Here is a 12,187-nt window from a genome sequence, read left to right as displayed (position 1 = left end):
GTGAGCTAAGGTATTCACAGGGATTTAGTTTTTCAGTTAGAGTTGCTTCCAAAGGTGAGACATAGATTCAGATTACAGAAATTAAAAGATTTTAGTTTGCTTGCTAAAGAAAATAATATTGAAATTTCAGTTGTAATTATTTAGGTTGGGTGTCAGAAGTTTAAATGGGTCTTTAAAGATTTTATTTTTTTAAGTAATCTCAACACCAACATGGAGCTCAAACCTACAACCCCAGGATCAACCAGGAGTTGCACATTCTACCAACTTAGCCAGCCAGGCACCCTTTAAGTGGGTGTTTATTTTCTTTATTTTCACATGTCTTTTGTTCCTCATTCCTCATCCCCTTCACCCTTTCTACTCCCACAGTTTTGCAGTTTATTCATTACTTTGCCTTTAATTGTGACAGTTACATTACAGGATGTATATAGTCCTGGACACATAATGTCAGCTTTTAAGACTGAAAGATTCATCCTCAGAGTAGCTCCGATGGTTTATGTGAACTTTCACCTGACTCCTTGCTGAGAAATACAAGGTTTAAAATAGGTTGTCTGTCTTCCCCACCCCCATCAGCCCCAAATCTGTCTTTAAAAAAAAAACAAAAAATGCATATAGTCACCTTTGCTTCAACAAAATGTATATTAAGACTTTTGTAATAAAGAACTACCTTGTAGATGAAGAAATACTGGATAATATATTCATTTTGACTTTTAGATCATCTTTACTACCATATTAGATGCTCTTTATTACACTATGAAAACTTGGTTTAGGCTAGTGTTTAAAAAATTCATAGCTTCCCAAGAATACATTTTCTTAGCCCACTTATTAAAAGATAATTTTGAAAAGGCACCTGGGTGGCTCAATCGGTTAAGCATTTGACTCTTGATGTTGGGTCTGCTGGTGGTCTTATGGTTGGTGGGATCCAGTTCCAGGTTGAGCTCTGCAGTTGGCTGTGCAGATCCTGCTTCGGATTCTTTCTCTCCCACTCCCTCTGCCTTTTTCTTGCTCTCACACACACACTCACTCACTCTCTCTCAAATAATTTAAATAAAAGGCACATACAAGCAAAAAAACCATATGTTCATACCCTGTTGTGAAATGGTCATCCAGAAGTTCCAGAATGTGTATCTGTGACTTTTTTTTAGTTTATCAACAAAACTATACAAAGTTAGCAAATACTTGTAAAGATTTCACACATACTGAAGAATACGTGGGCCCAGGTTTAAGAAACAGTGATCTAGGGCTTTAGAATTATTAAACCAGTAGAAAGTCTAATGGAGATACCTTGAGTGTATTTTTAGTGGATCTGTCAGAATATGGGAGGGAAATCTGATAAGCAGTCAACTTAGCAGACCACCATATAGGAACCACATCCTTGAAAGGTGAAAGATGAAATGACAAATGCATAGGACTTTTTAAAATAAAATCAACATGGGGCGCCTGGGTGGCTCAGTCGGTTAAGCCTCTGACTTTGGCTCAGGTCAGATCTCACGTTCGTGGGTTCAAGCCCCGCATCAGGCTCTGTGCTGACAGCCAGCTCAGAGCCTGGAGCCTGCTTCCAGTTCTGTGTCTCCTTCTCTCTCTGCCCCTCTCCCTCTCATGCCCTGTCTCTGTCTGTATCCAAAATAAATAAAACATAAAAAAAAATTTTTTTTAATAAATAAAAATAAAATAAAATCAACATTCCAAGAATGGTGACAAGTATTCTTACAAAAACTACATAGATTCATCTGGTGAATAAAGCAACTGATAAATCTAAGACAGGTAATAAGCCGGATACAAAGAAGATAGCCAGGAAGGTTAGGAGCTTTAGTGAAAAACATACTTTTGTTTATATACATAACATATTTAGAAATGCAAGTATACCACTAATGTATAGAATGACATATTTGCATATATAAAGAGGAGAATTCTATAATCTGTGTACCTATCAACATGTGTTAACTACAGAGATTTGGAAAACTTCTTACTCGGGTAAAAAAAACCACTTCCCATCTATGTGGATTAATGAAATATTGCTACTTTCACAAAGCAATTAGATTTGTGGTTACTTGTAAACTGGTAGGAATTGGAGGGCGTGGGGAGGGTAGATATATGACCCTTATATTTCACTTTTAAACTGGCAACCTGTGAGCAACTAGTGGAAAGAACTTGGCTTAGCTCTAAGCAAGAGAAGCAGATAAGTCTTCTTTTATTGGTACATTTCCAGTTCCCCTTTTTGCCATGACAACCCCTCTCCCCCCTTCAAACCTGGGCCCCTATTCTCTAACAGTCGTCTTTACACTGTAACTATGACCTTTCCTGGCATGTTTTAACTTTTGCCTCTTGATGACTGCATGTCAACATAAGAAATAGATTTCTTGTGGAAATACTTAAGTAATTTATGAAAGGAAAAATAATTAGTAGAGAAAGTACTTTCCATCAGATACCTGCCTCCACCTACCATTAAGTCAGCTCTAAGAATGATAATTCAGTACTGCGTCTGTGCTGTTAATATCATACATCTTACTGATTTCCATTCACCAAAAGGAAGAGGTCAGTTATAAAGGGTGTTTTGTATGTATTTCAATTCTGTGTCACAATTAATAATTGCCCTTTTTTGTCTAAAGAGTTGAAAATGATACGAACAATGCTCTAGAAAATTCTGAATGAGGAACTTTAAAGAAAACTAGATGTCAAGAATGTATAGAACATGCTGAGCTTGAAGTTACAGGGAGGAGAAAAAAATAAATGTCATATTTTAAGGCATATCTATATTATAGAGTTAAATTGAGTTTATAGTAGTGATTCTCAACCAGTAATGGGATCAGGAGTGACTTTTATTATTAAAATCAGCCAGGGTTTAAAAAGGTTAGGAAACTGTGACCATTAATTTGAATAATTTGGATTGAGTCTTGATTGGTTGGGAAATATTTAATGAGTTTCCGATGGGGAGAAGAATGGAGTTCCTGAGCAAAATAATGGTCTCAACAAAACAGGGCAGTAAGTAGACAGATGTTAGCTCCCTTCCCCACCAAAAACAGGCTGTTTTATCAGCATTCCTTTTTAAGGTATACATAAATGGTCATCCATTCATGAAAGACAAGAAGAACTACCTATAGTTGGCAACACTTTATGTTACTCATGGACTACCAACCTTTTAAATTAAAAAAAAAGTTTTTTTAGTGTTTGTTTATTTTTGAGATACACTGACTAAGCCACCCACGGGCCCCTGAAAGCAATTTTTTAATTTAAAAAATGCCGTTTGTTCTTTCTACTAATTTAGGTACATACTTACTCTGAATTAGTGAGATTGTATGATTTCTGATTTTAAAAGATTTTTAAAAAGATTTTTATTCTCATTTCTTTCTCAGTTTTGAAGTAGCCATTTTAACTATATCACTTAATTTGGTTTATTCCTCATTTAGAGTTAATCATGGTGATTCCCTCCTTTTCACCACAACAAAAAACTTAACTCTAGATAAACATAACACTGGATTTGAGGCAGTAGACCATGCTAACACCAGATTCCAAGTCCATTTTACTTGATTGGCACACTCCTTTATACACATAAGACTTATTAAACAAATTTATTTGGGTTTAACTTAAGCGTTTTTCTTTCTGCCTTTTTTCTAATAAACTATTTTTCATCTCTTTCCCAAGGTTTTCAGACAACTGGAAATTTATGAATACTTCACATTTTCATTTGATTTTGAAGATTATAAATTTAGAATTAAAAATACTTTTTACATTTAAGAATAGAACACTTGCAGTGAATTTAACATGTGCAAACAAAGAAAAACATTTGGTTTTGTTGGTAATTCAGTAAGATAACTAATGTGTCCTTCAAAAATACAGGTAATATAAAAATTTTAGAGTGAGCACGATCATAGCCCCAGGTCTTTTAGTCTTCTAAAAATAAAATTGCTATCTAAAACTATGTTTCCTTCATGGTCCAATACAAATTTTAATGCTAACATTGTGAAACAGAAATGAAGGCATATTTAGTGATTTGTCCATCTCTGGGACCTAACTCCCTTTTAATAGAAAATAGACTTATTTATTCATAACTTGTTATATGTCTAATTGACTATGACATTTTTTTTTAAGATTTCTCATTTGTATTTGTAGTAAATGGAAAACTTGGGGGGAGTAGTTAAGAGTAACCTAAATTAAGAGCATCATCTTCTAGCTAAACTCCTTTAGGTCCTGTTAATGAGACTTTAGGTCCTGTTGATGAGATTGCTCAATTGCATTTAAAGGTTGGCTCATATTAGTTGGTATTTCTTTATATATATCTTTTCTCTCCTACTGTACTATAGGACTTTATAGCCAGGAACTTCTTTTTGCCTTATATTTTGCCCTGTTCACTTAACTCTTAATGTAGCACTCTGCATCATCATAGATAGTAAATACTTACTGATTGAAAGAAATAGATAGGAGAAAGGAAAGAAAGCAATGAAGAAAAATAGAACAAAATTACTCTAGTAGTACCTAAACTTTGATGTGATTTAATACTTCTTGATTCTGATAATATACTAACTTCTATGGAAATAGCTTTATGTTCTCTAAATCATTTTATCAGCGATTTTCCTAAAAAATTAGTCAAAGTTTTTTACATTTCTTTGAGAAAAATGCTTTTCCTTTTACAACTTTTTCTTGGCTAACCTTGTAAACAAAAGTTTTAGATGTCTTATTTTTACTTGAAATCTATTAACAGTTGGTCAATCCTTGATCACATCTGAGGATACATTCTGATTAATTTTCTGAATAGTTCTCTGACTTTTTTAGCCCATATTTGTATAGATAAGACTTTTTAGCATCAGATCTATTGGCTTCAACTGTAGTTAATAATCATGCTAGGTGAACATCTTTGTCCTCTAATCTGATTTGTAACTAGAGAGAACATCCTGGATGAGAACCAGCAGTAAGAATCATTTAGAGTCCTGTAGATGGACCTGCTTTCTTATTAAGGCTATCACTCGGTCGTCATCATTATTATTATTTGCATTCATAAATCAAAGTTTTCTCATTGTATAGTTACCACAACGTAGAGAGCTAAGAATGATCCCAAAGACACGAAGTCTGAATAAATAGTAGAATCCTTATATCAGAACTATTTTACACAGTATAAACACTGCACATGGGAACTTATTTTAGCATGTGATTTTAGCAGATCATGGATATTAACTTAAACCACTTTTGCTTTTTATTGAGCTCTTTGCTGATGTAGGATTTTCAATTGCTTTTCATCTTAATTGTGCAGTCATTTTTATATTGTATTTTATTTGTGTTGTGCAAAGTACTTTAAAACATACCTCTGAACTGAATGTCCTTTGCCAGTAACAGGGGGTATCACAGAAGAGCAGTTTCAGACACATCAGCAGCAGCTTGTTCAAATGCAAAGGCAGCAACTTGCGCAGCTTCAGCAGAAACAGCAATCTCAGCATTCCTCACAACAGACGCACCCAAAAGCACAGGTGAGCCTATCTCTTTTTCCCATAATTACACAGTTTTGTACAATTTTAGTCAAGTCACAAGATAACCTTGATAAACTAGTTTATATTTAATGAGGAGAGTACTAGAGTCAGATATGGTATTTGTAACTCAGGAAAGAAACTACATCATTTTAAAGGGTTATTGAGAATTTGCAGCAGGAATTATATACTCTTAGAACTGTCATCCCCACCCCTACTCTGCCACCAAAACTTTTTTCCCAAGAATATAACACTTCCTAACACCTTCCTAAACTGTGTTTTTAAGTGCCATTTGGATGTGCCCCATGACCTAAGAAGTAATTCTCTTGAATTATGTAGTAAATTCAAACAACATAGCCCCTTGCCTCTGTGAATCACATTTCCCTGAAGAAAAAAATTGCCACTGGGTGGAAGTTTTCCATAGGCACCATTAAACGAATACACTAGGGGTAAGAACAAAATACCTCATAAAATTGTAATTGCCAGAAGAAAGAAACCTCGCACACATCTTGATATGAGCCCTGTAACTCTTAATGTTAATTTGTGGCGTCCAAAACTGTATGAGAATAAATTTCTGTTGTTTAAGCCACTAAAAATAAAACTGTAATTGAAAAGTATATTTCAAATTTGAGCCATCTGAAAGAAATCTAATATTTTAGGTCTTAAGTTTTGTTACTTCATAATTCCAAAAGTAATTCTGGAGTAGTAACTGAGGTTAACTCAATCTTCATTGTATTCTGTGAGCTCTCAGGCCAGCGCCTGCTGATAGTAGGTCCGTTCATTCTCAGAGGGTCATTAAATACACTCACCTTGGAAATCCTGAATCCAGCAACAGAAGCCCTCAGCACTCCTCTAGCATCCAGGTGGATTTGGTACTGGCCCGCATTCTGGAACTCTTGGCTCACCTGTTTCATACAGAATCAAGAGGAATGGCCATTAAACTTGCCTATGTTTGCTTTTCTGAATCTCTCGGGCAACTAGCCTACTTGCAAGATTAGGCAAGACCTGTTTTCACATTGTGAGAAAAATGATGGTTAGACCCTTTGATTTCATTTTGTCCCTAGTATCTAGATTGTCAAGTATTTTGAAAGACATTCATTTATACTTATTGGAAAAATTAATAGAGCATGAAAGCTTTGAGATTTTTAACCCCCTAGTTCTTAGAAATAGTTGCTTCCCAGTATTTAGTCACTTCTCTGTTTAAAAATGCCAAAAATAGTCTGTGGCGTCCTGGATCTCTTAATCTAAACATTTAAACCTGTTCAAGATGAAAAAAGGAAACTGCCTTTTGGGTTTGCCCATTTCTTAATATTCACATTCATGAAATCACATTTGAAAAATTGAGAGTTTAATTCTGTTCATTTTATAGGGCTCAAGCACCTCTGACTGTATGTCTAAAACACTTGACTCAGCCAGCGCCCACTTTGCTGCATCCGCAGTAGTCAGTGCACCTGTTCCAAGTCGCAGTGAGGTAGCCAAGGAACAGAACACTGGCCACAACAACATAAACGGTGTTGTCCAGCCTTCAGGTAAGTCTGTGGTGTCACATGATACTTATTAGCTCGAGGTTGTAACTTACTGATTGGAGATATGGTGTTTGTTTTTTAAATACAAGAGGAAAAAATCGTACAAGAAGTCAGGACTCCAGAATTTCTGTGGATAGGTGAGGCAGAATAGCTGAATGTTTTCTAGAATTCTCCTAGAGCCTGCTCCCTGTTTCCTCCTGCACCCACCTTCCTGTGTAACTCTCCACCCTGCCTGGTTTTATCCACATACTCTCAGTTGCTGCACATCTTAAGAAACATTGAGTTAATTGCTAACCATCTCCCTGGAATTATCCATCCATTGATAGAAAAGCAAAACATAATGCAGGTTGGTCTGTCAATAAGTTTGAAATTGGGTTTACCTTCCCACTAGCACATACTCATGGGACTGCTTTCTCTGACTCCTCCTCTTGAAATACAGTATTACTCTGAATCCTTGTCTGCGTCTTACTACCCTGAGCCTTCAAAGCCTTGCTGTTCCTATCAGCCTTCAGCTGCTACTCAGACCCTAGACTTTTTCCACTTGCTTTTAGATACACCCAAGATCCTGATTGCCCCTCCTTACTGATTCCTTGCATGTGTGAATTCTGATGGAATCCAACTGTCATTTCCACATGCTCTCAACCTCCAGAGAGGCCGTCTCTGCCCTCTGGTTTCCTACTTTGCAAATGTAGGCTTTTATGCAGGCGAGTAGAAAAATGTGTCTGAGTTGTAACAGGTAAGTATACTGTGATCAAGAGCTCTCTTTGGAGAGGCCATTATGTGGAAAATTAATTTGGTATTTAATTAGAATACAAATGTTTGCATGGATTTTTATTAAACTCCTGATTTTCTGAGAGTTTAATTAATGTCTCATGATACAAATTAAATGATTTTACTTTCTCCTTCAGGAACCTCTAAAACGTTATACTCCACCAATATGGCTTTATCATCCAGCCCAGGGATTTCAGCTGTACAGCTTGTAAGGACAGTTGGCCACACCACTACAAACCACTTAATCCCAGCGTTGTGCACAAGCAGTCCTCAAACACTCCCCATGAACAATTCCTGCCTGACAAACGCAGTGCACCTCAATAACGTCAGTGTTGTTTCTCCAGTCAATGTGCATATCAATACACGGACTTCAGCACCATCGCCAACAGCCTTAAAACTTGCCACGGTCGCTGCCAGTATGGACAGAGTGCCAAAGGTTACTCCAAGCAGTGCCATCAGCAGCATAGCAAGGTGGGTGGGTGGGTGGGTGTGTGTGTGTGTGTGTATGTGTGTGTGTGTGTGTGTGTTTCTGGTTCCATCTTGTCCCTGTCTACTGGCTGTCCTATGGGCGCTGCCAGTATGGACAGAGTGCCAAAGGTTACTCCGAGCAGTGCCATCAGCAGCATAGCAAGGTGGGTGGGTGGGTGTGTGTGTGTGTGTGTGTGTGTTTCTGGTTCCATCCTGTCCCTGTCTACTGGCTGTCCTATGGGAGGAAAAAGACATTTTTTACTGCAATAGATGTCTGTTGATTGACTTGCTTTTTAACACATACTGAGTTCTGCTCAGGGTAAAGCTCTGTGATTTAGATTATTTGTTTGAGGTCACTAGTGGGATGTTTACATGCCAACCAGAAGTTTAAACAACAAGGGGGGAAAGCACATTGAATTCGGAAGCATCAAGCCAAAAATATCAAAGAACATTTTAGAAGCTTGAGTCTTCTACTGTTTCTTGTAGCTTAGACAGTTGGGAATGTTAGAGTTGTTACTAATTCCCACATCAGAACTTTAATTTTCAAATCAAAATTTGTGTTTTCTTCAATATTCTATATAACGAGAAAGTAAATTATTCAATGTATATATTAAGATTGAGACTGTTCTGGGGTTAGCTAAACCTGTGATCATGTATTTCAGGGTATTTTTATATTTCTTTCTGTGATACTAATGCATAAGAACAGCGAATCAGAAAAAAGCTTGATGTGCATGAATTACTACATGGTCTTAAACCTATAAAATTAAACTATAGTGGAAAGTAATTTAAGTACCATTGTACTTCTGATGATTATTCTTTCTGAGCATCATATGCTTCATCTGTTGTTAAAAAAAACTTGGATTGTCCTATGTTACATATTTCATAAGTAGTTTATCATTGGCTTCTACTGGGTTATGTTAAATTATTGTCTTTCCTAAGTAAACAATTATAATTAAGTAATTTGGAAATAATAGAATTTCTTAGCTACAGAAAACTTTTCCTCATTCCTGTAGAGAAATTTTAAAAGTGGGAAATGTTCTTATGAAGTGTGTGCTTAGTTGTAGTTACATAAAACCGTATCTGTAAATACTGAGTGACAATATTATATTCTAGAGAGTATTAATGTTTATTTTACTCTTTGCCTTATTATAGAGAGAACCATGAACCAGAAAGATTGGGTTTAAATGGAATAGCAGAGACAACAGTAGCTATGGAAGTGACATAACCTAAAACATGTGGCTTTGACCTGTGCGGATGGTGTGCAGTCATTCATATTCCAGCTGAATGCAAAAGGCGACACTCTGTGGGTCACAGAGCGTAACAATGGACCTAAATGGACTACAGTATATCGGATAGTAAATCGATATATGATGTATATTTTGTAAAATTGGGAAAATCACTACCTTGTAAAATAGTTTATTTGTATCATCAATATTATTTCTGTTACTTGAATAGTAGATATTCATCATCATGCTTTTGCACTTGAATTTGCAACTGAATGGATTTTAAAAAATAATTCTTTAATGGGATCATGAGCATGAAATGGGATCCTGCATCACTTGTTTTAACTATTTATTTTGCCATGTTTACATTTTGTATCTTGTAAAAATAAATCCAACTTTGTGTCTAAAAAGTTAAAGATTCATAGCTAGGAAATGAAATTCTTGTAATTTTTTTCTAAAGAAACTGTAAAGTTTTCACTTGGTTCATTTTGTTTCACAATTTGACTAGATGGACTTTTTGGTAAATACTAGTGGCATTTCACTGTCAAATATGAAGTTCAAGGCAAAATAGTATTTTCTATTACTGTGCAGGGGAAAGGGATGGATCGATACATGCAAATTTAATGTAGTAACTCACTTTTCCATATATTTTGAATGTATATTTCTATTTATAATACCAGTTTATAAAAAATAATTACACAGGAAAAATGGACTAGGAAAAATTATGCATCTAGCACATTTAAACTGTGCAGATAAGAAAATTTTTCAAGGATTACATTTTATCTGAAGACTGCATATTTTAACTGGCTTTAAAACTGTAACACACCACATAAAGGATATTTTACCAGGTATGTATTGCATCATATCATTGCAATAATTATTGGAAGTCTAGATATCGAGCCATCCCAGGTGTTGGGAGGGGGGAGGGTTGTGGCAAGACTGTCTTTTCAATTTTGGAGAGTTTTCCTGTGGCTACAAGGCAAGTAACGGGTTGGAAAAAGTCTGACTGTAAGCGTTGGACACCTTCATAGTGTAGTGTTTTAGTGACTTTTTTTATACGGTTCTTGTAAATTAGATACGTGTAGTGGTGTTTCAGAATGTTTGTTTATGCACTAGTTCAGACAACTTTCCCTGTTACTTGTTCTTGATAAGTGAAAACTGCAGGGAAATAAAAATACATATCAAAACATGGACATGCTGCATATGTGTTTATTTCACAATGTGCACACAATATAAGTGAGAATTTAAGGGAGACGATAGCACTTAACAGCACTTTTCATTTTCACAGTGCTTTCCAAGCATTAATGAAAAGAATTGTAAGACGCTCCTCAATGGGCACTATTGGATTTCAGATAATCCAATATAAACTACCTTTGATATGAAAAGTTCTTAAAATAGTTTACGGAATGTAAGTAATTTGCAGTATAACATTCACTGAAATCTCATAAATGAGCCTCATTTTATAAATAAAAGTTTAGAGTAGAACTATATTGCAAGGGGGGTTTGTCAAGTAAGTACCGGGAAATGTAAATATTTTTAATGAATATGATTAAAACCATTTCAAACTTACATAATTTTATACTTTACATTTTTTATACCTGCATTCCTGAAAGTTGTAAATTGATATGTCAGTTGAATTAATGGGCCAAGATTTCTGCTGAGAGTGGTTTTTATTCAGATCTAAATGTGTAAAGCAATTTATGGTCAAAACCACAGAGAAAAATAAATTTAATTTCTTCATCGGTTGTGACCTGATAGGATCCATGCTCGTTTCTGCCATACTACCTCTGGAGTTACTCATTGCTGATGATATAAAGGAAATCATTTTGATTTGATATGTATTATGACTGTGTTCATTCTGCTTATAGTTCGATGTATCTCCTTGCTATTAAGAACTTTAGTGCCAATTTTGGAGAAAGCCTTTTTTTCCATTTTACTAAGTAAAGCATGAAGTGAATTTGCCTTATGTGATATACATGTTATAAATAATTTAAGTAAAACAAAAGAACTATCCATTTGTACAGTTTCTGGAGATGTGGCAAACCCAGGCCTTATCAAAGACCGGTGACCAATTTATCTGTTCCTTTTGAAGTAAAATAGAAAAATAAGCCCTTCCTTATTTTGGTGGTTGTAACTGTCTCAGGTGGCATTTCAGTAACTTGCACACACATTTTTCCAGTGCTTCTCAAAACCTTTCAAACAACAAGCGTTCTTTTCACCTTGAAGAACAGTTTGTTTTTGCACTGGCCCCTCACTGGGCAGTACTACGGTATCTTGGTTTTCTGAGGAAACTAATACTGCTGTTTGTAGTTCAGTGGGCTTCCAGAGTTTTGGAGAATGTGGGTTTTATGATGGAATGACTAGGTTGGTTGATTGGGTTTTGGGTGGTGCTTTTTTGTTTTTTGTTTTTGTTTTTTAAAGCAAAAGGGCAACTCCTGTCTTGGGTTTTCTTGTAATTTAATATAGTTAGAAATATTTATAAATTTTTCTGCCTTCCTAAAGAGAGTACTCGTCCTTTTCTAGTAATTAAAGATCGTCTTTATGACCAGTTATTATGGTGTAGCTCTACCGGTATTTGGGGATGTGTTGCATATCTCTTTTGTATAAAGACCAAAGAAAAAATGAATCTAGAGGGCAGATGTAAAAACTATGTACGTCACACACACTCCTACCCCCACACACATTCTTTGTAAAAACTAGGGGATACAGTGTTTGTACCTATGCTGAGTGTTTATTACCAAGGTGG

General features: G+C 35.6%; 1 protein-coding gene across 4 annotated transcripts in view; it reads left to right on the top strand.

The window, feature by feature from the left end:
• Positions 1-11,560, top strand: part of EPC2 (enhancer of polycomb homolog 2) — a 121,878-nt gene extending 110,318 nt beyond the window's left edge. For 3 of the 4 annotated variants that reach the window (XM_029934616.1, XM_029934615.1, XM_029934613.1), the window contains 4 exons: positions 5,320-5,456; positions 6,823-6,982; positions 7,888-8,221; positions 9,371-11,560. In XM_029934616.1, the coding sequence (XP_029790476.1) occupies positions 5,320-5,456; positions 6,823-6,982; positions 7,888-8,221; positions 9,371-9,443 (704 nt within the window). In that variant the 3' untranslated portion in view covers positions 9,444-11,560. The remainder of the gene's footprint in view (positions 1-5,319; positions 5,457-6,822; positions 6,983-7,887; positions 8,222-9,370) is intronic. The other variant, XM_029934614.1, reaches the window with a different exon arrangement.
• The last annotated feature ends 627 nt before the right edge of the window (positions 11,561-12,187 follow it).

Source organism: Suricata suricatta, chromosome 3 (genome assembly GCF_006229205.1).
Source record: "Suricata suricatta isolate VVHF042 chromosome 3, meerkat_22Aug2017_6uvM2_HiC, whole genome shotgun sequence".
Lineage (NCBI taxonomy): Eukaryota > Metazoa > Chordata > Mammalia > Carnivora > Herpestidae > Suricata > Suricata suricatta.
This window is presented reverse-complemented; position numbering and strand designations above follow the sequence as displayed.